The 26,270-nt window shown below is 43.3% G+C and overlaps 1 protein-coding gene across 9 annotated transcripts in view; it reads left to right on the top strand.

The window, feature by feature from the left end:
* PTPN13 (protein tyrosine phosphatase non-receptor type 13) overlaps positions 1 to 26,270 on the top strand; it is a 1,045,801-nt gene that overhangs the window by 287,214 nt on the left and 732,317 nt on the right. For all 9 annotated transcript variants that reach the window (XM_069236135.1, XM_069236143.1, XM_069236122.1 and 6 more), the window contains exon 3: positions 11,278 to 11,447. In XM_069236135.1, coding sequence (XP_069092236.1) covers positions 11,278 to 11,447 — 170 coding nt within the window. The remainder of the gene's footprint in view (positions 1 to 11,277; positions 11,448 to 26,270) is intronic.

The raw sequence follows: 26,270 nt of genomic DNA, 5'->3' as shown, positions 1-26,270 counted from the left end.
CCTTGATGGACAAGCCCTTTGATGTCACTCCCCTGTTTGTGGAGAAAGCCTATTCTGCTCTCTAGCATTTTAAGGAGAGAAGAGCTACTGCTCGGTATCGGGGCATTTCCACTTGGCCTCGCCACAGTTTAACCGTTCCTTTCATGGTTTTGCATGAGGTGTCCTTTGCTTCTAGCCCATCCAGCCCCTCAGGGAACCCAGCAATTTCATGGTAGAAGCTGTGGTGACCACCGCCCTCATGGCCAAGGTCAGCTCACCACCCAGCCTATCGCTCCCTCAACTAGTCCCCTGCCCCCCCAGGGGCCCCTCTGTGTCTCTATAGTGTGCCCTTGCAGAAATTGGATGTGGTTTTTATTCCTGCTACTTTCTGGTCCCCAGTAAGTCTTGTATCCCTCGGGTATTTTATGAATGTGATGACAGTAGTGGCAGCACACCTTTGGAGGTCTAGGGTGCTAGTCTTCCCCTATCTCAACGACTGTTGAGGCAGTTGAGGGCAGTTGAAGGCAAGCTTGCCCCAGTCAGTAGTCAACCACTTCCACACTATGGCAAACCTCCTGTCATCTTTGGGTTCACACCTGACTCCTGTGACTCCTTCTTAGAAGCGTCCCTTAATCACAGTCATTCTGAACATTGTTCCGTTTTGTGCATTTTACCCCGGACCAGAGTCCAGGATATTCAGGGTATGATCCTGATGTTTGAGCCTCTGTCCTGGATATCAGTGTGGTCGACTCCAAGGCTTGTCAAACTGAAGGCCTTCTGCATCCTGACGATCAAGTATGCCAGGTGGCATATGCAGGCTCTGCAATGGAATCTGAAGATTCAGCGGGCCCAACATCAAGGGGACCTCCCTGGCCAAGTTTAGATTTCAGAGGAGACTGCAAAAGATCTGCAGTGGTGGTTACTGGACCATAAGTGGTTTAGAAGAAGACTCCTTTCCTTTCCTCAACCAGATCAGACAGTGGTGACTGATGCATCACTTCTGGTTTGAGGTGGTGGTCAGGGGCATCTGGTCTCCAGGGTATTCCCTCGCCCCACATCAGACTTCTGGAACGAGGAGCCATTCACTTGTGTATGAAAACCTTCCTGTGATCCATCTAAGGGAGGCTAGTCCAGGTGCGCATAGACAACACCACCACCATCTGGTTCCTGCAACAAACAGGCCTCAGTGGGGTTACAAACCCTATACCAGGAGGCCTCCATCTCTGGAAATGTCTGGACCATTGAGGAATTTCCTGGTGGTGAACCACCCGGCAGAATCTTTGAATGCGAAGGCCAGGGAGCTCGGCTGTCGACCCCTAGTGGATCATGAATGGAGCAAGGTCTCTACCACAAATGGAGGAAACCTTGACTCAATCTGTTTGCCATCACCGAAAATGTGTAATATGAGCAGTTGTGTGCATTGGAGTTTCCAACGCATCTCTTGCTCTGAAACGTGTTCCGCCTCAAGTGGAACTTGGCACTCCTGTGTGCAATTCTGCTGATACCACTCCTGCCCCGAGTTCTAAACAAAAACTATTCAGACTGGGCCCAAGTCTTCCTAGTGGCCTGGACAGGCCATAGAGAGTATGGTATACAGAATTATTGGACTTGAGCATGTGTCCTCCGTTTAGGCTGCCCTTTCGGAGGACCTGTGGTGGCAGCAATAGGGGAAAGGTTTTGAACCCAGGCCTATGCAATCTCCATCTTCAGACGTGGATTTTGAGAGGCGTCAGCTGAATACCTTTGAGCTTTCTCCAGAGGTGGTTGAAATCATCTTGGCAGCCTGGCTTCTCACAACGAAAACTGTATATGCCCGTTGATGGGACAAGTTTGTGGCTTGGTGTGGCACACACCATGTTGACCCTGTTCAGACCACATTATCTGACATTCTGTTATTTGTTCTGTCTTTTACCTGGCAAGACTTTGCTTTGGGCACAGTTATTGGCTATTTTTTGGCTTTCATGCAATTGCCAGATCAGCTTTCATTGTTTAAGTCAACATTTGTGATGCAATTTTTGAAAGGGTTGCAACACATGTTTTCACCTTCTACTTTTGTCATACTCCATTAGGACATTAATCTGGTCCTGACTTACCTGATGCGAACTCCGTTAAAGTCACTTCACAGTGGTACTTTACGGCTCCTTACTATTAGGACTGTGTTCCTCAGTACCATCACCTCAGCACAGCGCACGAGTGATCTTCAGTCTGTGTGTGTCAATTCGCCATACACTTCATTCTTCCAGGGCAAGTTGGTTCTGCGGACAAAGGCTCCTTCTTGCCAAAAGTTGTGATGCTGTTCCACATCAGTCAATACGTAACTCTGCTGGCGTTCTTTGCTCTGCCTCACCCCGCTGAGGAGGAGGAAAGACTTCATTGCTAGGCGCTCAAGAGAGCACTGAGCGTCTGCATAGACTGTATCAAAAAAGACCGGGCGGGTGATGAGCTCTTTATGAGATTTGCCAGAGTGACAAAAGCCAAGGCAAGACAAAGTGGACTATCTCTTCTTCTGTCGTGCTCTGCATCAAGATCTGCTACACACTGGCAAAGAAGCATCCTCCTGAAGGACTGCATGCTCATTCTACCAGAGCCAAATTTGCCACCACTGCATTGGTAAGTGGGGTCACCTAGACATTTTACTCACCGGCTTGGTAGGCGTCCCTCCATATTGTCATGAAGGATTTTGCCTGGACAGTCTGGTTCGCCAAGGACATTATGCCTACTCGGTTAGGTTGCAAATTTTTAGTAGTGGTCGCTTTAAAGTCAAGTCATTTGGCCTTGCATTTGGGGGTCCCCAAGGCTAATCTCTTAGCCCCACTCTTTTTAACATGTATGTTCCTCCTCTTGCAGAACTGATACGTTTGTTCAGCTTTAAAGCCCTTTCATATGCTGATACACAGATTATTGTATCCATCTATGACAATCTGTCCTGTGTGGCCAATAAGTTTAATCACTATATCACCAGCATAAACTCCTAGATGAAAGAAACCTTTTAAAAATGTAATGTGGACAAGACAGAGTTGCTGGTGTTTGTGGCAGAATAATCTGTTAGGACCAACACTTGGTGGCCAGTGGACTGTGGCCCTCTTCCTAACCCAGTGAAAACTGCCAAAAACCTCAGGGTTATTTTTGATAGCTTTCTTAGTTTTGAGACTCAGGTGAATCATACCACGAGCACTTACGTTTACAGTATCAGAACCCTCAGAAATAAAATCACATTTATTCTGACAGAAATGCATCATTCAGTGGTCATTGCTTTGATTTTCTTTCTACTTGACAACTGCAATACCCTCTATCTGAACATTAACGTCTCTTCCTTGAACAAACTGTAGGTGGTGCAGAATGCAGACGCTCGTCTCATTCTCTAAACTTCCAAACGGCTGTCAGTCAGTGAAGGCATTTGTGCACTCCACTGGCTTCCTATCAGGAAGCGTATTTCCTTTGTCTCTTTGCCTGGTTTTCTAAGGATTCCAGCATAAAAGACCTAAACATCTTTCTGTTCTCTTTAAGTGGTACTTGATCCTCCTCCAATAGGAATGTCTTCATCCCCAGGTTCTTTAAAGCCATATGATGTGACCGTTCTGTCTCCGTGGTTGCTGTCATGCTATGGGACACTCTACCTGTCCAAATCTCTCAGATTATGTTGTGTTGTTTTTTAAAAAAAACTGACAACCTGGCTATTCTCTTTCCGCCCAGACACTGAAGTTGTTTATGGGGTTCTGCTCTTGGATTAGTGCATAGGTATGCTCGGGTTTAATGCGCTTTATAAATGAAAATTTAATTTCATTGATTTCATTTTGTACTTGACCCCATGCTAGAAAAATTTTAGCTACTGGAATCGCCTCAAAGTGTATCATTTATATCATTTATCAATAATTGGAAGATTTTCCATTATAATCCAGCTTTGACTCTATCTCAAGAGCTCAGTTGATTGTGGCACACTGTGAAATGTCCACGAAGTTACATTTTTGATTTAAGAACTTATTAGTGTGTGAAAGTGTGAGTAATTGTGCACACCTCTACTTCTCTATGGCATACCCTGCTTTTGTTCTGCGCAGAAGTGGAATTCGTCTTGTACTGCTAATGAGTGACATTCAGAAACATGCTTGTCTGCTTGTTTTGTGCTCCCTTTGTTTCCCCTAAATAGCGACGTTGGGAAACTTGGATTCCTTTCGTACTTTTTCTCACTGAGTTTCAGGAATTTCTGGATAACATTTCTAAGATGGATCAAGAGACGCTTTATGGCAAAATCTTTTTTAAATCAGTTGACATAATTGGTGTCATTCCCCGTGTTTGCTGACATATAATTAGCGACTTAACCTAATTCTCAAACCCCACATTTTCGGTACCAGATGCACTTTTTGTTGCTCTGTCACATGAAGATGGCTTTTTTTAATGCCTACTCCATCTTTAAAGATTCAGCTTTTCATTCAGCAACCCTGTCAGACTCTATTCTAGAACCATTGCCCTTAAAATAAAGAAATTGAAGCCAAATTGTAGTGTTTCATGGATTGACCATTAAAATACCACTAAATGTTTTGTGGAGGCTTTTGGAAAACCATTTGAAACTATACTTTCACATGTAGTTACATTCATTGACATCATATGACTTGTATTACCCTCTGTCTATTGTTTCTCTTCGTATCTTCTAAGTGTATTATATGATGTCTTATTCAGGAACTATGATATATGAACACATTGCTGATTTTATCACATGGTAATAATTACGATGCCATACATAATTCGTTGCCTTCATGGAAATTAATGTCTTGGTTTCCAGTCTCAGGTATTGATTGTCTGTACTCTTACCATTTTTAGGTCACAGCCTACTAGACACTGTAGTTCTATGGTTTGCTAAAGACATCTTGGGGACTTTCAGGAAGTTGTTTTACAAATACATTCCGCCCATTGATTACCATTGCCTTTGTGATTTGTAACTCACATTTTTTGGCTTTCTATTTGCTGGCTTAATTTGCTTCATGCTGTCCAGTATGAGTTAGTTGCTCCTAGTGCCTAAAGTTTGTTTTCTGTATTCTTCCACAAACTCGCTTTCTGTAAACAGGCCTTTAAATCTTGTTCTTATCTTGACATATTTACTGTGGATTCAGTGCCCCTGGCCTTTTCCTGCAGGAAAGATCAAAGTACTGGGGAATTACTGGTGTTCTGCTGGGGGTGGGGGGGTGGGGGGGGGGGGGGTCGACTGCAGTGCTGCCCCAAGCCAGGAAAGGGCTGCTGCCAGCCAGGAGGGCTAGTCGCCCTGAGGCACAGGAATGATCCTCACTACTTCCTGCCTTCTGCAGTGTCATGGATGGAGTCTGAGCATTCCAAGCTGGTGAGCCTCTGGATATGGCTGTTGCTTTTTTCAGGTACTTTCAGGATATGGTTTTAGGGCAGCTGTTCATGAACTTGGTTAATGCCGACTGCTGGGGAAAAATGCAAAGGCAGGCTAAAGTAGTTGATCATCTCCGTTTACAAATTACCCTTTCAAAAATACAGATTTCCCTGGCACAGTGCGCTCTGTCGGAGGTAAAGTCTGGCTCAAGCGTCCGCTTCCAGATTGTGCGGTGCACACAACACAGCTCGGTAACATGCCAATAAATATGTGCGCTGCGTTCAAGTTGATAATTGTCATATATTTTATCCTGCCCCTGGCTCTCAATTATACATGTACCAGTGTTATCAAGTAACCTAAAAGAAAAGCATACTCTGAGGAGTACCTTATCATTTACATACAAATATTTGCGTTAGCAAGATCCCACACTACTTGCCCTCACAGGAGTAATTAATCCCACCTCATTTTACACAAAGTGAGCTGGATGGTTCCATGAGTAGAATGCTTGCTTTAGATACATGGCTTCAGTTTGCACGTCACAACTTAGAAACTTGAATATTGACACGACCTTTTCTTTCTTCTATCCAGTCGTTATAGTTGTCTCTTATGTACAGTGCATAGAAGCCATGAAAGTGCAGTATTGGGCACAATGTGAAGTTATTACAAACAGATGCGTATTAAAAATGATTGCAGTCAAAACTCGCTGTGAATAGAGCAAATGTGCAGTTGGGGCTGGCGTGGGTGGAGGGAGGAGAGAGAACGGATTACAGTATCTTTGTAGAGGTATTCTTTTGGGCGCTCATCTTCCAGTAAGACAGCTCTCCACATGCATTGCTCTTCCTGTGCCCTACTATGTAATGCCCCAGTCTTGCCATATACACGTACACGTGCACAAAGCCTACACCCGAATACATGCATACAGATACAAATACGTGCATGCACACAAAAAAAGTCACAAACAACATATATACACAAACATCCACATATCACACCAAATACTCACACACACAGAGTACGCACAACGCACACAAGACGTGCCCTCCGCTTCACATTAGGGGAGCTGTTAGGAGGACTGTTTGATGGGGATTGGGCTGTAGTACCCATCCAGCTTTCAGGACTAGGACACCGTGGCCCAAGGCGGACACATAAGGGATTACGCAGTCAATCTAAGAGGTATTAAAGTGTGGTCTTTAATAGTTAAGGTTATTGAGAAGTTAGTAGAATGTTGTACACTGATGAATAAAGACGCTGAGTTTGAGCTTCGTGTGTGGCGTGTTCCTGTGCTTTCTCCTAGGCTGGGGAGGATGTGAAAATGACGACGAGTAGGGGATATGTGCCCAAATGAAATAAGAACTGCTCTCTGAGAATTTGCAGGGAAATAGCAAAATGCTTGTGCATATCGCGTGCACCCAAAGCTGGAGTGAAGAAGCCTGAATTAACTTATCTGGATTGCAAGCTTCATTCCAGCCCGTAGATGTCTAGTAGAGAAGTTAAAAGCATAATGAGAGATCAACGTTTGAAAAAGCTGCCAAGACTTACTAGCCAGACTGAAAGGATATGGTGCCGTGCTACAATTCTGAGCCATCATTCATGTAAAGAGAGCGCTAAAGGCAGTGACAACAAGGTACAACATAAAAGGCAGTGATAACCAGACATAATGCTAGAAGGTAGCGAAAGCCAGGTACAGCGCAAAAGGCAGGGACAAATCCGCTATGATGCTAGAAAGCAGCAACAGCCAGGTACGAAACAACAGACATACTTACCAGCATGAGCGAGGGCAGTACCACACAACCTCGAATCGGATGTGATGGCCAAGGCCCATTTGAGAGGCCGATGCGTGCACTGCAGCAGGTGGCACACAGGACAGCGAAAGCCATCAGAATAGTGACATTTTTCAATGGCTGTAGAGATGAGCAAGAATTACAATGCAGCTGTATTTCTGGAACCACCAATCTACTGTGCACAACTCCACTCTTGGCCATTGTACTCTACACCATTCTGCAACATCACACTCCATACCACTGCACTCTGTAACTCGACTCTACTCTGCACCACTGCCCTCTGTATCACTCAACTGTACGCATCTCCGTTCTACACCACTCTACCCTATGCTACTGCCACTCTACCCTGGGCCACTCTACCCTGGGCCACTCTTCTCTGTGCCTCACTCTACTTTGCGTCACTCTACTCCACTCTGTACCACTGCACTCTACTATGCACCACTCTAATCTGTCACAGCATTCTATGATGCTTCATTGTACGCCGCTGCACTAAATGCCGCTGCACTAAATGCCGCTGCACTAAATGCCACTATACTCTTCGACATTCTATGCCAGTCAACTCTATGCCACTCCAGTGTATGCCACTCTACGCAACTTCACATTATGCCATTCTTCCAACACAACGCCACTCCATTCTACAACACTCTATTCCACTCTTCACCGTTCCACTCAACGACATTCCACACCACTCTCCTCTATGCCACTAACTTTTTACCATTCTGAAAAGCAACCGTTCTGGTGTACAACATGGCTAAAGCACATTGGCAACCCAATAGCTCTTGCGTAGGTGAGATCTGTTGGCTTCGCCAATGCTTGTTCTGACTGCTACAACATTGTCTTTAAAGTTATTGGTGTAACTGAACCATTTCATAAGCCGGTCATTTTCTAATTTGGACAGCTCTTGCAACATAAATATCTTCGATTTTGCATCAAAAGTTCTCTGTTCGAAGGAAAAGGTATGTTCTAGGCTACAACATCTCAGAAAAGGTTGCTTATAAATGTATGGATTAGCACAGGTCCTATCACTTTCACCAATGTTACAGCAATGCTCTTTTGCTGTCTTGGACATTTAGCAGTATCTAATCCGTCTTGGTTTTGTATAAGTACTGGGTGGCTGTGACAAGTCTCAGAATGTGTAAATGTGTGAAAACATTTGAAACCAATTATAACTCATTCTACTGTTTCTCACTTTAACATAATAATTGAGATGCATCTGCTCAGTACAGCTGTTGTGTTAATGCTCTTCCAAGACATTCACTGTGTTTGCCCCACGATCACATCTCCAAGCTTCCAAAATTGTTCTTTCCAACTTTACTTAATACTAATGCGGATTCCATCATCGCCTTCAAAAGACTTCAGATTGCTGGTCCTGTCTCATTCTTCCTTACGTTGATAAAGGGAAACACACTACTCAAGGGCCTTTTCAAATCCACCTTAGTATTGAAAGTATCCTCAGGTCTGCACCCAGTCTTGTCTTTAGTGTCAAGTCATTTGACCACATTGTTCCTTCTCTGATTTCTCTTCACTAGTGCCCACCTGAAGTCTTCTGTATGTTTTGCTTTTAGGACTCCAGTTTTGCCTTAACCATATGATCTTGGTGAGAAGTTAATCATTTCTCGTGGATCGCATAAAATGGGAAGCATGTCCTTACTGTGCTTGAGCACAACCACATTAATGAAAGTAAGGACTGAAGCAAGTGTTCCCTTTTGTGGCATCAAAGATTGGGAACAATATCCCAGAAAGTTGTATTTTTACTGTCTAGTCTTCCCCATGGTGCTCAAACTCACTTTTTCCTATTACCTGTCTGTGTGAGAGGCCTTGCCCGCAACCTTTCTATTTTCAAGTTCTAATTCCTTTTCCTGAAGTTGTTTCGGAGTAGTCCACCGAGGTGCTGGAACCACCTGTGAGACTTAACAGAAGTATTTGACTCTCTTTAACCTAATTCACAGTGGTGGTGCCACCCTTAAAACACGGATAGACAGCTGGCCGTACAGTCCATCTGTGATCAAACGGAGTATGGATTTCAAGACAAACCTTAAATCAGCTCTTTTCTATATTGGTAATAACTCTCTGAAGTCGAGGTTAGTGGCTACGCAATTTAAATAAGCGATAGTCCCTTATTCACTTCTCTCCCTGTGTACCCATTTTCAGACTTTTGTTTTTCAATAAAGGTAGGATTTGAGTGGGAGCTAAATAAATGATTTCTGCACACTGAATGAGGTTTTGCCAAAAGCAGCTGTAGACAAAAATGTTGCACAGAAACCATGTTCGTTTGTATTCAGGGACATCTGTGACCCATGCTGGGTGAAATACTGTATTTATCTGCAGAATTGATCTAGATCTCTTTTTTTCTTGCCTGGACTGAAAATGTGTTATTGGTCTAACAAAGTCAGTAACCAGGCTGTGCATCTTCCTGGCTTGTCCTGTTAAACATGTCAGTGTTTGCATTGGTCCTGGCCCTTGTGGAATGCGCCTTCTGGTGTTAAGTGTTGAGATATTTGATCTTCAAGAGTAGTTCAGAGAACGAGCTTCTGCAATGGGAGACATCCGAATAGTGTAAAATTTAATATGATGTAACTCAATAGCTCTCATTGGTTGCAATACCAAACAGCCCATTCCTGGAGTAAATTGATAAAGGCAATTCAGTTTCAATGCCATGATGTACTTAGGAAACAGTCTATGCCCTTCATTGTGAATCATCTTTTTGCCAAACCCGATCCCGTAGTAGAGAAGCTTTGAATTGTAGAACATATGTTTGAGTGTAACACGTGGTTTGAATCATAGGTCAATGTAGATTAGAACATCTCTCTTTTAGCCGTACATCCTTTTCAAAATATATCAGCACCCGCAGCAATTGCATTTCTGCCTTTTGATATATGTATATTTCACAAACACACTTCATTATGATGAACTACATTTGGCTGAAACTAGGTTGTAGCTATCATTTAAGTCTTAAAAGGACTCATAACTAGGGCTACTGAAATTAATGCAATTAACGAAAGGATTAACTAAATTAGGCCGCAAAAAAACCCATATTGAACGTCAACGAAAGGCGACTTACTTGGAATAAAGTGATTAAACACATTCTGTGGAATCCTTGTCAAACTATTTACCATTTTGACACACATTGATGATTGGATCCCAAATCCATATAACCAAACTATGATTCTAACTAGGAGGAGCTTTTGGGCTCAAGCCATCAGCCTTTAAACTGTTTAAGAATTATAGCCATTCTATGCACCCTCTCTAAATAAGAAGTGCATTGAGATCAATGTATGTGAAGTAACTGCGGAATGGAGCACAGTGTCTGTGATGTCTCCCTGTCAATGTCCAAGGCCGGAGAAAGACTGTGCTTTCCTCCGTTGAACAACAAATTACGCCAGAGAGCCATACTGGTCATCTTAAATGCAGTTACTAGCCTTTGCCCAATATCCCTGTACAGTTCCAGACTGATGAACTCTTATGTCCCCAGCGAGCAAACTTCTGCAGACAAGCAAATGTAAAGTAGAATTGGAGACAGAATGCCAAAGTTGTAGGGCGCAAAGCTTAAAGTAATGTTGGCAGAGATCTGAAAAAATGTCTCTTACTCGTATGTATCTAAGGAAATATCTGCTTGCCACCAAGAGTTGGGTGGATTTTGTCGTCTAAAATATTGTCAGTATTTTTGTCATTCATTAAGTAACTAGTGCCTTGAGGCCACATGGGTGATAAGTTGCATTCTATAAATGTCGCTTATTGATTGATTTATTATGGAAGCACGTGGCACCACATAATAAAGTAAAAACAAAAGGAACTAAAGCCCTGCCTGGTAGAAAAATTGGTTGTGAAGTAGAATCTCTGAAAAAAGGCAGAGATGTACTTCCTGATTCTTCTGTTTTATGTAGTTTGTGGAAGATTATGTAATATAATTCCTTTGTAGCTACGACCCTCATTTGAGCTACCAATCAGAAACATAACATTGTGATAGTCTGAAGAGCAACATTTCAGAGTTCATTAATAACTCTGCCAACTGGGGTTACACAGTATCTTTAGAAGACTAATGAACAACCCATCAGTTGAACAAAATATCTCACACGTTCCACACCACAGAGTCAATTATTTTTTATAGTTGCGTTCTTTGTTTCATTTGTCAACTGGAATGATGTGTATTGATGTATTTATTTCCCTGTTTTCTCTGTTTTCCAACAGCCGACCCTGCAGGCCTTGGTTTCATCATTTCTCCTTGGTCTCTGCTGCTGCTTCCTTCTGGCAGTGTGTCATTTACAGATGAAAATGTTTCCCAGCAGGACTTGCGGGCCTTCACAGCACCGGAGGTGTTGCAGAACCAATCTCTGTCATCACTTTCAGACGTTGAAAAGGTACCTCCCTCTGTAATGATAATCCACACAGGTTTTCAATATCTTGGGCCAGTGTGCTGATTCCAGGTTTGTATCATTAAGGAGCGTGTGCCTTTTTATGCGTTGATCGAAATAGTGATGCAAATACTCAAGGCAATGTTTCTGGATGGCTCAGACTATCTCATGGTTGCCTTTGAGCCACATGCCATACTTTCCTTGTTTGCGCTGTTACAAGAGGAGTCAGACTGTAGGGGTTTGGTCCAAACAACTACATAATGTCATCTTTGCCTAAGGTAACTAGTGAACTCAGAAGTGTTTCTGAAGTTGGCAGTGCTTGTTTTATACTAGGCAGTGGATTCAGCTTCTCGGGTGATTCATTGTTGGGAGGGAGGGTTATGCTTCTTTATGGGCCTCAACCACTCTTGTGGGTGCACTAAAATATGTCTTCCCCGTACAATCTTAAACCAGTCGGATTTTACAGTAGATGGATTTTCATCAGCCTATTGAATGTGTTGTTCACGAAAATGAACCTATCCTCATGTAACCAGAAAAAGCAAGAGTTTTTAGAATTTAAAAGAACGTTTTGGGCTTGTTGGAGGGTTGAACTTGGAGGAAAACATGGGGTTGCTTGAGTCTGTAGTGTTATTGTAAGGCAAGAACATATCAAGTGCTTTGTGCCTCACTCTGCCCTGTGCTGGTGCCAGTCTAGATAGAATCTCACCCATGACCCAACTAAACCTCTGCCTTCTGGAACTAGTCCGCCTTTCGCGGCTTTGGGGCCAAGACAGGAGACTATTGAGCAAGCTCCTGCCCAGATTAGTCCTCATTTGGCTTGGGAAAAGAAGGTTAAATCTAGACCCTTAAAAGGTGATGTAGTTTCTACTCGAGTTATCATCGCTGATTACTCTTCCCGTTCTTACCATCCTCACCAGATGTATATGTAGGCAATTCCCATACCCTCATTTTTGGTGTAGACTTGCATAGCACTCAGCTGCTTCTCTAGCTTGCTTGTACTTGGTTTTTACCTATTTATTTTAACTTCTAGTACTCACACCCAAAATTAAATATAGCTGGAGGATTGATGATTCACTCATTAAAGCACCGAGACACCATATAATTCTTAGTCAGCGGGACTCAGCAAGACATTCAGCCTTAAAATGATAGTAAACGTGTTGCCGTATTTCTCAGCAGCATAGAAAAACATGTCCTGGAACCAGGGAGGCTGTCCCGAGACAATGCAGACACCCTTGAAGCAGTATCAGTATTTTGATTTGTCCAAAATAAATCTCCCCTGAGTCCCAAGTCCTGAGCTCGTGGATGACCAGCGTGCCACCATGTATGCCTGAACTAGATTACAGTAGTCTTACATGCCCTGCAGTGCTTCTAAGGGCCGTATTCCTGTCAGTCCTGGGTAGATCTGGCACATGCTGCTAGTTTAACAGTGCCTCCTGGATTTCTGCCTCTGTCACGTCTAGATGTACAGCTGATATGTAACACTGCCCTTGGTGGGCTCGACCCATCCACATTCTATGCACTTTGACACTCTCCTCTTTAAGAGATTGAGGCCGACCGCTCCAGAAATGGTAGTAATGCATAGCTGTGTCTAGTATGTCTCAGCAGCACCTCATGGTTACACCTAGTAACCTTCAGTGTGCTATGTTTGAAGCATGTCTTTGAACCTCACGCACCTCCCTCAACGCCCTCTGGATAGGCCAAGCTACATCCAACACTCTGAGTTACGCAGTCAGTAAGGGAATTTACAACCTGATGTAAATTGGAGCACTTAGTCCCTTTGTCAGGGCATGAAGCCATGCTTAAGTGCTACAGCGCAACACAATATGCAAGTGTTTCGTAAATGTGCAGTGGCCACCATCCTGACCCTCCATTGGGAGCATCCATATTCCCACTACCGGGAGTCTTCTACACTAGTTAAATGTCACACCAATTGGTGCATTTTTCATTGCAGTAGATTGTCTAATCATGCAGAACAAAATGAAATCTTCTTTAAGGATCTGTTATTTGTTGGAGGAGGTGGCACATGTTGTGCATCCAAGTACTAGTTTGTAAGTAAAAACAATATTTTAGCACAATCGCATGTGTAAAGTCAATTAAAGGGCATTTGAAGGAGGAGATGTGAGATGTTTAAAATGCAGAATTGCAATTTCTTATGCCTCAAAGATAAAAAGGGACTGATATTACTGGATGATGGAACCTCTTATCGGCCCCCTCTTCTGCCTGATTATCCCCAGGGTTCCTCTGCATAGTCTGTCTCCTCTTCACCTCAGTAGAACAATGGAAATGGCCATTTTGCCCTGCTACCCTCTCAAATCAAACCCTAGGGCTCTGTTCTTCAGCCTCTTCCCACTACACGCAAAATACCGGTATTTCATCTGGCATGTTGCCCTCGTCACTGGTTGTACCTGTAGGACTCCGATTCCTCCAGCTCGTTATTGGCATAATGGAAAAAGCAGTGTGTCATTTTGGTTCTAGGGTTCAACAATGATCTACTTTCTGTGACTTCTCTTTGCCACAAGTTTGTGAAACATTTGTATGGAAAAAATGCAAAAACGAGGCATGTGACAGAAAAGTAGTGCGAAAAGTAACTGAAAAATGGAAAAGATACCTGTAGCTCCACATTAGAGCAATGTAGTCTTTATCCTATATAGGTATATGTTTTTGCTCCTAGACACAAGGAATCAGACACCTGTTCCAATCCTCCACCAATTCTGCAAACCTTTTTTTTTTATTTAAATAGTCTAATAAAGTAAATCTAAAAGTAAATGAGAAAGACCGGGATAATCAAAAGCAACTAAGATGTATTTTCTTAACAAACGTGTGAAAAAAGGGTGACCACTCCATGGAAGACAGTCGATAGCATATTTTAGTTTAATGTTCTGGATTCCCAATTCACTAACTATTAACACACATTAACCAAGCGACACTTCGATTATGTCATTCCATGGAACTCAACATAGTTATCACACTTTTGGCATTCTTCGCTTAGTGAGCTGGGGACAGAGACAACGGAGCCATTGACAGCGAATGTGCAGATTAAACGCACACTGTCAATTACAGTTTGGCTTGCAGTCCGCACAAGTTCAGCAACCCCTGGACGTACTAAATTACCGGGCTAGTGATGGGATCTTTTGCAGCTGCCTCGGCGGTATTGCACACTGTACATAATATTACACCATGCTCAGGCGCATTTATTTACAGCGAGATTTAAGGCGAGCTGAGGTAAGGTTCCTCTCTTGGTGCTTAGGTCACTGTTGCTTGACAGTGCCGGGCCTACTGTAATCGTCTTTAGGAGAAAGGGCGAGTGACAGCCCTGTTTATTTTTCCACATTGATTGGACATTGTTCGTCGGTTGCCCCATTGCTACATCAGGCAGTCGCCCAAATCCCCTCCACTGTCCCTTCTTCCATTTCACCCTCTCGAGATTGAAAACTGGTGGCATCTTGCCAGTCACAGATGAGCTGCATGCCAGAAAGGCCCAGCTCAAGAGCCGTGTTGGTAAAGAGCTGGGGGCAGTGATACTGATTTGATCCTAATTCTAATTAGTACTGTCAGAGCAGTGCAGAGCTTTTATGTGCATCTGAATGCAGCACTGGCTGTCATGAAGTCCAGGCTGCCATGTGGTCTATTTTAGTCATTTTCCATGCTGCCTCAGTCCAACAGCGTTTAGTGTACCAAGCCTTGCTTACATCTTTGATGTTTTCCTGCTCAAGTCATACAACCTGCAAATGAAAATGTAGCAGCTTTTTGCCTTATTTCCATTGAGTGTTAAAGTGCTTAGTGCCCAATGTATTGGTTAGTGAAATGCCCTCTCTTTCGTAGAGTGATATCTTATGTCATTGAAGTGCAAGGCAAGGATATGGCCCTTTTCTGAGGAACAGTCACGTTTTTTCCACATAGGTAGCCTATCTGCATAATTCATCCAGTGCATCCGTATTGTATGCATACATACGGCTGCCAGTGTGCCTGCAGTACTTGTTTCTCTTTTTATTGATATTGTTGTGTATTTCCTGACTTCTTGCTTGCATGTGTTCCTTACTCTAATTTTCATCGTGTTGGTAAAGAAGGATTATTTTGGGTTGCTAAATGTTCAGAAGACACTACTTTTCCATGTATACACCTGGGAATTCAACAAACCCTTTTCATGACCAACAGATGTGAAAACCCATCACTCAAAAAAGAAAGGCTTTATGGTAGCCGAATCCCACAGAGAAACGTCCGAAAAAAATAGTTGTTGTAGATTATCTAAGTCACTTTGGCTGGTGGCCCCGACACCACATTGCTTAAGTCACCTTTCCCAGAGGAATTAATTTATTTTGCACATATAGGAAAATTGATATGCTTATGGGTAGTTACCTGAATGATGATGTTACATTGTGTCATTGCACAATCCCTTACGTTTTAAGTGGCAAACGTGCCCAGTATGCTCTGAGAAAAGCGAGATACCAAAGTGGTCTTTTGTGTAAGCTGGAAGGCAATGGCTATGATTTCTGTGAAATTAGAGAAAGAAAGTAGTACAAATAAAAACATAAAATAATATGTTTAAAGAGTGATAAGACTGAATAAATTATAGGTAATATGTTAGAAAGCAAAAACATTATAGGAACTATTTACTTGCAGAAAATATAAAGTACATGTCACAAAAAACTAGCACAGTAAGCTTTTGAATACAAAAACATCACTAATGCAATAATGCAGTTCAGGAAATTGGAGGGCACAGCGTGCAAAAAACAGAAATATGTTGATGTAACTTGCAGCAAGACTCTGACAAAGCATGGCACTAATCACATTAAAGACTGGTCTCATTTGCCTCTTGGTGGCTGTGCCACAACACTGCCAGTAAGCCATGGCTGTCCATTTAGGGACATAAAGATGTTAACTCAAGCTGCAACCTGACACTCTCATAGTATCGGCTGACAAGTAATAAGGCTATATTCTCAACTTGAGTTTCATAGTTTCATTCCTTGCAGGGTCCACGGCCAGAAACACAAGTTGGGTTTATTTTGACTTCCATCTTCCCCTCTGACTCTTGTCTTCCCTTCCAGGAGTCACTGTTCTTTAATGGAGGAAGAACCTATGATAGCTTTCTAACTATCTACATTGCTTCTTATCAGCCTAGTCTTTTTGCATGTTTGCAATTACCTTTTTAGGACATTGATATAGATTGAGGCGGTTAGCTGCTCTTTTACATTTTGGTATGGTCTGATGTGTCAAGGCATGGTCATTGTGGACGTACAAGGACGTAAACTACAGAGGGCCAAAATAGTCTGTTTGATTTAGGGTGGCATATTCCAAGAGTTACCAGTTTTCTCTCCTGTATTGACCAGACATGTTGATTGTTTTACATCTTTGCTCTAAAATGATATCTTTGTTCCCGTACAAGCCATCTAAGCGAGTGATGTCTGAGGATTTCTGCCAAAGACAGCTTCAAAAATTGTCAAGACATATATCAAGCAGCTCCATGATAACAGCAGGGGTGGCCCCTCCACTATGGAGGAGGAGCGTTGCCCCACTTCTGAAAGGCAGCAAAAAGCTGAAAAATAAAATGATAATAAAAGTATTTTATTTTCATAATGTTTTTCCACGGACTGTAGAGCGGTGCGGGGCCAGCATCCTCTGCATCAGCAGGGAAGTGGAGTGCTAGGTGCACTCTAAGTGCGCATGTCGGTTTGGCCGGCCATCTGAGGACAGCCAGACTGATATGCACACTTAGAACTCTCCACCAAGCTGTATTTTACAGCCGGGTGGAGACCAGGTGCAGGCTCCCACTTCAGCCCACTCAGACCAATCCTGGCGCTTCTCTCATGCTGGGTAAGCATCTGCATTGGGTGGGAAGGGGAGCAACAAAAGAAGAACCGAGGCGGGGAGGAACACTGCAGTGGCATCCACCAGCAGCAGGTGTGTTTTTTTTAAAGCATTATTGTTATTCCCCCTCCCCCACTTCGCACGTTGCCCCTCCGACCATTCCTGCAGCAGCTGACACTGGTTAACATGCTTCATTCAACTGATCTCCAATGATTCACACTGCAGATAAAGTATAGTTGTTGCACACTTATGTTTGCTAATATTCTATAAAACCTGCAAAAAAATTATTGTGAAGGAATGGAAAACAGTTGCCTGCATGGCTCAAGAGAATGTATGATCCTGCCTTGAATTTGTCCTTGGCAAGTTCCTTAGGTTTTGCCTCAGCATGTAAAACAATTGTGTATGAGACTCCAAAAAAAGTTACCACAACCTGCCTCAAAAAAAGTAAAAGCTCCTGATAAAGAACACTCCTCTTACTAAACCACATGGAGATCACTGTATGAGCGAAATACTTTATGCCAAAGTGGTTACAAGTTGTTGAATCCAGTGTCATAGCTAACATCAGAATAAATCTGTTTACCTTTGCTTTCAAATTAAATCAGGATTTATAGTGCGCAACTACTCATCTGTAAGAGTCTCAAGGTGCTGAGGGGGTTTATCCTCTGTGCTTCAGTTGAAGAGCCAGGTTTTAAGGTCCTACCAGAATTGAGGTAACAGTGGTGACTGCCTGAGGTGCAGGGGCAAGGTGTTCCAGCTCTTTGCTGTGAGGTAGGAGAAGGATCTTCCTCCAGCCGAGGTCTTCCATATGCAGGGTACGGTGGCTAGTACTTGTTGAGCAGAGCAGTGAGGTCTGGTGAGGGAGTAGGTGATGTGGTGGTTGAGGTAGGCGGGTCCTATGTCATGGAGGACCTTGTATGTGAGGACAAGGAGTTTGAAATTAATTATTTTCTCAATAGGAAGCCAGTAAAGGTCTCTTAGGTGACTGGTGATTGTGTTTGCAGCAGGGAATGTTCAGGATGAGTCTGGCAGAGGTATTTTGGATGTGCTGTAGTTTCTTCAGGTTCTTCTGGGTGGTGCTGGTGTAGAGGGCTTTGCAATAATCGAATCTGCTGGTAGCCAGGTCTTGGCTTACAGTTCTGTGGCAGTCCTTTGGCATCCATTTGTAGATTTTCCGGAGAAGTTGAAGATTGAGAAAACAGGAGGGTGCAACTGAGCTGACTTGGCGGGTCATGGTGAGTGATGAATCCAGGATGAAACCAAGGTTGTGTGTGACAGGAAAGAGAGTATCCATTGTAGGGCCTTTCCGCAGATGCCAGCTGTGTGGAATCTGGAGCAGAGGGTGAGGTGTGAAACCGTGACGATGGCCTTTTCTATGACCTTGGCTGGGAAGGGCAGCAGAGAGATGGGGCGGTAGTTCTTTAGGTCCACGGGGGTCGGCTGTGGGTTTCTTCAGGAGCGGGGGTCTCGGCAGGTTTCTAGTCCTCAGGGAAGGTAGCTGTATAAATGGAACAATTTGGGGTGTGTCGGACCTCGGGTGCGATGGAAGTATTGGCTTTGTTGAAAATGTGGTGAGCACAGGTGTCCGTAAGGGCTCTGGAGTGGATGCTGCTCATGATGGAGCAGGTCTTGTCTATAGAGAGGGTGGTCCAGCAGTGCAGGATCTGTGACGGTTCGGAGGGATGGAGATTGGGGGGTTGTTGGAAAACTTGGAGGATCTTGGGGTCATATATGTCTTTGATTTTTTGGTGGAAGAAGTTGGCTAGTCTGTTGCAAAGGTCTTGAGATAGAGGGATGTTTGCTGTTTTCAATTGGGGTTTGGCAAACTCTTTGACCACGGTGAAGAGCTCTTTGGTGTTGTGAGTGGTGGTGCTGATACAGTCCTGCAGGGCGACTTTCCTGGTGGCTGTAATGAGGTGGTGGTGGGATTTGATGGCAGCTTTAACATCCTTGAAGTCTCCTGGAGACGTGCTGTTTCTCTCTTTCTCTAGCTGACTGCAGATGTACCTGGAGTGCGGGGGAGAACCAGCTGTCCTCCTTGAGGTGATGTTTAGCTGAGGTCTTGCAGAGAGGTGCTAGAGTGTTGGTGCATTCAGGGATCCATTGGTGGAAGTTCTGTGCTGAGATGTTAACGTCATAAATGAAAGTGACAGCAAGATACTTATACACAGATGGCCACCGGGCTACCAGGCATGAGGCACAGTGGGTGGAGGTGGGTCTCGAACTGAAAGTCAGACAGGTTCTCGGTTCGAACGCAGCACAGACAGCAGCAACAGGCGGAGCTGCACAGAGGAGAACGAGCATAAGCTGACCAAGAAGTCAGAGGAGTTCCCCTGTCAGTGCGCAGCAGACGCCATTAAGAAGGGGAGGGATGGGAGGGTCAAGTCAGCTGGGAGGGCGGGAAATCACTTTGCAGGGAGGGAAAGGGGTGGGGCCTCAGGAGCAGCAGCGGCAGGGAACGGAACGCAGGGAGAGTGAAAGGCTGAAAGGAGAGAGAAAGACCAGAAGAAAGACCAGAAGAAAAGAAAAAATAAAGATGACAGAAAAATAAGAGAAAGTGACAGCAAGATACTTACACGCAGATGGCCAGTAGGCCGCCAGGGATTAGGTGCAGACGGGAGCCTGCGGGTAGCGGTGGGCCTCAAACTGAGAGTCAGGCAGTCTCTCAGTTCATACGCAGCAGAGGCATCAGCAACAGGTTGAGCTGCGCAGAGGAGAGTGAGCAGACGCTGACCAGGAGGTCAGACGAGTCTTGCCCAGCAGAATCTATCATGGATACACTTGGTAATTAATTTGTTTAAAAATTGAACAACTGTGGATGCCCAGGTTTTCGTGGCAGCCTACCACAAACTGATAAACACCGGAAATGCGGCTAACCAAAGCTGCAGATTTTTTTTATTTTTTTTAATAAAAGCTCATGCTTTCTTCTTCCACCACCCTATACTAAACGCCCAGCTCACTTCTGTTTTCGCTTTTTGTTCACCGTTTTTTCTGTTTTTCTTCTTTTCTCCCTTTTCTGCCTTTTTCTCTCTTGAAAATTCAGGTAATAAAAAAAAAAAAAAAATGTCCCTTCCCAAAAAACGAGTGCCAGCCAGCTGCAACCAGGAGCGTAATTTGAGTAGCTAACTAATCATTACCTTGGGATACAAGCGCGGATGGATAATGAGTGGTTGGCTTTTAGAACTAATTCTGTTTGGCCCAACACAGCGATAATTTGTTTCCAACAGTTTTTAGATTGCTTCACAAGTGGTGGAGTGTTTACACCCACCATTCCGAAGGTGCACTGCTTGGGAGCAAACTTGGACGAGCATCAAACATTCGAAGAAGTTAATAAAGTTGGCAGCTAGTGTACCTATTTTCTAAGGTTATTGTTAAGTTCACAGACTTTATTTGTAAATGAATCTGATTGCATCAGTTTGGTTTGGGGCATAATTGGTTACAGGGTTGATTATTCTAATAAACCCCATTGTGTCATAACCAAAACACTCCCGGTACAGTATCAGACAATTTGACAGCGGCGGTTGGTGACTTTTGAAAGTGTTCAGGTGTGAAAGCCATGTCAACTTTGAGTGCGAACTAGAAAAGCGAGTAAACCAGACAGCCACAAGGTCCCAAATCCCTCAAGCCTACATGAAACATCTGAAAAAGAGACGGCAAGATGGTACTTGGGTGCATTAATTCAGCTGCTGCAAGAATAGAAACAATCAGTCAGCTTTAAATCATAAGCACACAGTTAATGCCAACTCTAATAATCAAAGACATAGTCATAAGCTTCGCAGACCCCCAACCCCCTCTCTCATACCCTTTACTGTGTTGCAGGGCAGGTTCTCCTCCGTCTAACAGAATGCAGCACGGGGTGTAACACCATGAATGTCACTACTGTTACCCACTGCGTGTCAGAGCAGTGCCATCTCCCAGCATTGTGCCACAGTGATTTAGAGGTAAAGAGCTCACCTTACAGCAGATAAATGGGTGGCTAATCGATACAGATTTGCAGTCAGATCCGCAGAACACGAAGCACTTGCCAACATCACACGAGTGAGTGATAGTCCGATAGTCCACCTTGGAATACCGGAAGCCCTTGCAGATCCAACCAGTGACTAATACATAATGATGGGAGGACCCCAACACGCATGCTCAGCCTACGAATGCCACCCTTTCCCAACTTGACTCTGCTGGCATGCCCTTTTTCCCCTGCTCTAAACGGTCTATCCTGCACTCTGCTGATAATGCCATGAGGGCCAGACAATAATAAAGACCACTGAAAAAAAAAAACACATCTGCGCCTGGCGCAGTTGCCCTGGCTTGTGGATCAAGGGTGAGGGGAAGCCTCCACCACCACCACCCAGAACATGATCACATGACTATTGCTGAGTTGTTCTTGTGTTTCTACCTATTTCCTCCTCCTCTCCTTCCATGTATGCTGGGGCCCATCCCATCGTAAAGACATTTGAGGGGCTGCTGCAGTTTGAAACTTTGTTGTCAGAATGTGCAAAAAAACTCCATACTTCATTGCTTACCAATTCACAAGAGGTTGTATAACCCGTTGTTTACCCTATTGGCATATTTATTTGTCATAAAAAGATGTATCCAGTAAACCCTTATAATTTACATCTGCATGTCGTGATTATGAGAAGCACACATCTTGACCACCAGGGCCTCAACAATGTATGTGCAAGGTTGGAGCACATACTTGAATGTGTATCTGCAAGAAGAGTGGACAGACAACTTGCCAAGTGAAGGGGTTTAGGCAATAAACCTTGTACTTTAAGGTTTATACTCCAACCCCCCAAGCTATTGGAAACGAAATTCACAGACTACAGCCTTTGCCAGAAATTCAAGGGTCAGCTTTTGTAGGAAAAATCATAACGAGTGGAAAAAGTTTAATGAGAATTTGTCCTATGCTCTGCTAAGATGCTGGACCTAATTGAACTGCCTTGTTTGTGTTATAGTGTTTGAGTTGTGCTATGTGGTTAATAGAATGTCTTTCATTGTAAAGTTAGGAGTAGACAAGTGTTTGCATCCGTAGATCAGAAATTGTTACATAGATTTCTTCACTTTTGCACTTCTCATTTCTGCCCACAGGAACTTGGAACAGCAGTGATTGCACATCCAGCAGTTATTCCAATGCAAATTGTATACATTTTTAATGGAATGGAGGAAAAAATAGAGCCCAAGATACCTCACTTGCTCATTACCAAATGATCATTTGCTGAAATCCACAATATTAACTTCAGGTATCCCTGGAGGTCTCTAAGTCTATAAAACACTTCATAAAATACTGCCCAAATTTCTAACCTGATGAGGAGGGAGATGTTTTCACGGTTCATGGCCTCATGAGCATCTACTGCACTGATTAAACTTTTTCTGATCTGTTTCATATTGAATGGTCTAGCGTCCACTCATGTCCCCCTTTTCCCACCTTTAGCATAGCACTGTCCTCTCCAAGCATACCCTTGAAATATCATGCCATATTTAGCAATTAGTCATGGACAGGCAGAGGATACAATTGGTAAGCCTTAATGATGCTGCTGAGGCATATTTACTTGCCTTCCAGAACTGCTTTTTTTTTTTTTACTTCTTCCTTCACTAGAAAGCCACCTCATTACTCTAAACACCCACAACATTCGCTACATATGATTTTCCTCCTTTACCTCTTCCTCAGCATCCCCATATTTTCTCTCTCACCCATCTTGCAGCCAAATCATGAATAAATAGATCATACCTCAGTAAACATGACAACTGCAACCGCTTTTTATTGGTCTTCTCTGCATGTTAGAAACCCTAAGTAAAGCAAAACCCAACTTACTTTGTGCGTTGATAGACCACATTCCCTTTTTAATGTACTATGTTATTTATTTTCAGAAACATTTATACTGATCATGCACTACAGAATGAACTTTGTCTTACAGTTGATAATGTAAGTACAGAGAGCCACAGAGCATGGACTGACATGTTCTGCGAGACATCAGTTCTAATATTCTAATCAAGAAGGGAACACTTAATATGTTTTGTTTAATGAGCCATTTGGCACCAGAGGCAAAATTAATTTGTACATGTGAATCTTACATAGTGCAGACCTACCTACAAAGCAGCAACTTGCTGTACAAGAAGGGTTATTATGGGGGGGCATAAGTCAAAGGTGTGGAATTTTATAAACATCGACTTGGCCAAGTGACAAAATGGTTAAGAAGTCCATTTGTCCATTTAGAAAAACTACCTGCCCGTTAAAAAAGATTCACTTGCCCCCATTGAGTGCTAAATAGTGAGGTGATAATTTATGCCAACTTTATCAGTAAATCAGAGCTTTGGTAATAACTTTTCTGATTATGCTAGGGCTTACATTTAGTCCAATATTGGATTCTAGCAAGACTCTGATAAGGTTACCTTTTAAGTACACTTGGCTCTGAAGTAACCAGTGCTCTGTGTCTGTCAGATCTTTGAATATTCATAGGTTCTGCATTTGCAGAGACTTTTTTTTGAATGGTACTTATTTAGGCCAGATTTCTGGTTATGGTCGGACCCTAAATATGCCAGCAATTCATTACGCTGGAATTCTTTTTATATCAGAGTTCTGGATATATTTCCGTTTTGAGGACCTCTTCTGTGAATTTTTCCAGCAAATTTACTTTTAAACATTCACTTGATTTCACAAAATGTTAATGTAAATAAACCTAGATTATGATTGAAGCCCGGTGCCTAGGTTGCTAGCTGAGGAAAAACAAGATTTCTCACAATCTGACCTTCTCCTCTTGATCACATTGTGTAATCCCTGGGCAAATCACTTCATGTCACTGAATCATTTCCCTCCTTGCCACAATTGTGAGCCTATATTGAACTTTGGTATAACAAACCTTGGGGGGGGGGGTGTGTGCAAAGTATGTGCGTGTGTGGGGGGGTCACCCACCTCCCCCCCCCTCCCACCCAACACACACAGACCCAGTCATGGTCAGAGGCGTACTGCCTGAACAATGTACTGTGCTGAGGGGGCCCTTTGGAGCCTGGGGGTCCCCCAGAACGGTAGTGGCCTTTGTTGATCCATTGATACTCAACATTGTATTAATATCTGGAAATTTACATTTTACAATTTGAACCCTGCAAGATCTGAATGAAAATGTTAAGGGCTTGATTTTCAAAGCTTTTGGGTGTGTGCGTTTGGTATACAAATGCAAGAGTCTGTTGTGCATTCATTAAATATTTTACAAACCATGAAGGTTTTCATGTTAGAAAATCTATCAAATGGACTTTAAGCAGGTGGAAGGTGGTATTTTGAGGATTGGCATGCCCTTTGAGTTTGTGCATGCTCCAGAACTTAAATGTTTTTAGTTGTTCACCAACTCCTCTCTAAAGCCACCCTGGAAAAGGCAATTAATTTACTTCTGACAAGGGCAGGAGTAAAACTTTTTCCAGGGGTAAGATACCTCACCCCTTTGTGTTTAAAAAAAAAAAAGTGTGCTTTATGGGAAGGAGTTTCTCTCCCCCCCCCCCCCCCCCCCCCCCCCCCCAGAAGAACAAAGCAAAATGCTTTAACAAGTCAAGTAACACTTATTCGGTAGATTTTCACTTGAACAAAGGAAGGAGTCCCCCCCCCCCCCCCCCCCCAGAAGAACAAAGCAAAATGCTTTAACAAGTCAAGTAACACTTATTCGGTAGATTTTCACTTGAACAAATAGGTTTGTAGTTTTGTTTCTGCAAAAATGGAATTCACAATTTTTGCTAGAAGTAACTTTCGAAACCTGCAACTGTTGCAGGCTTCCAGGTATAATTTTGTAAACTCTTATGAATTCCTGACAGCTACAAATAAATTCCCTTGCAAGATCATAGACTTACAGGTGCACTTTTATGACTTTCATTAAGAATTTGCCCCTTCATTATGTTTTTTTCACAAGTTTCTTCACTATTTTTGCATTGTTTAAAACGCTTGGCATGCATCAGATCTTTTTTATGAAATGCCTTACAGAAGTAGTTTAGAAAGTTGTCCTTAAAAATTGCACCACAGATCAGCAAAACTGTATGTAACCTTCATCTGTTTTTTCCAAGAAGCGGATATTTTTGGGAAATTTTATTTTGAAAGCAAACAAATTGAACGATTGTTTAGCAAAACATGAAGCCTTGTTATTCCTGACCCCTTAAAATATGTCCTGGTTAGCACTAGGAATTTCCCTCTCCTATTGAGTACAAAGGCAGGAGAGTGGGAGAGTGCACAGGGACCTAGCTTCCATGTAAGGGGGTTTGTTTCACCAGGCTGTGTAGGAGTGGATTTACTGAGATTTAAGATTCACTTGGTTGATGCAAAAAGGACGACGGGTGGAGGAGTTAGAGGTTGAAGGTGGGGGTCTCCACAGAGACACTGGATGTGGGATATTGAGTCCATCAGAGGAGTTAGTGTTGGCGAGGGAAGTGGGGAGTATCTCTAGGGTATCTAGTCAGGGGATGTTTACACTGTGACAAATTTGTTTTTGAGAGATTGTCGTTTAGCTCTTTCCCGAAGTAGATGATAGATGAGGCTTGGAACATCTGTGACTGCATGAATGCTTTGTAAATCCTTGAGAATTTTGATGAAAAAAGCAGTATTTTCACAAAAGGAAAATAAAGCCTTACAGGGCCCACTCCATTAACAATGAAGCGAGCCTTCATGTGCAGGAGACCACTGACACATGTGACGAGCTTGACCTATGATGAAACTTTGCCACGTGTGAGTGGTTGAGGGCTCAGCGTCCTTTGAAGGAAAATCACTGACACTAAGGTGACATATTTACCAAGTTTTCTTGTAAAACAGCATATCAACGAATGTTGCTTTACTGGGAGAGAAGAATGCAGCATCACATCTACTAAGCTATGGGGCTGTTTCTCACTCCCTGTGCTGGCACACTTTAGGCTGCTTTGTGTCAACGCACACAGCCATGCACCATAATGCAAAGATGTGTGCTTGATGTCAAGCAAAGGTTCACTACTGGGAAAGGTGTATGCTTCAAGCCTTCCATTCCATGGAGTACGCTTGGCATACGTTTATTCCTGTTTTTTACA

This window comes from Pleurodeles waltl, chromosome 1_2, assembly GCF_031143425.1.
Source record: "Pleurodeles waltl isolate 20211129_DDA chromosome 1_2, aPleWal1.hap1.20221129, whole genome shotgun sequence".
Taxonomy (NCBI): Eukaryota; Metazoa; Chordata; class Amphibia; order Caudata; family Salamandridae; genus Pleurodeles; species Pleurodeles waltl.
Note: the sequence above shows the minus strand (reverse complement) of the source record. Positions and strands in the feature narration are given on the sequence as shown.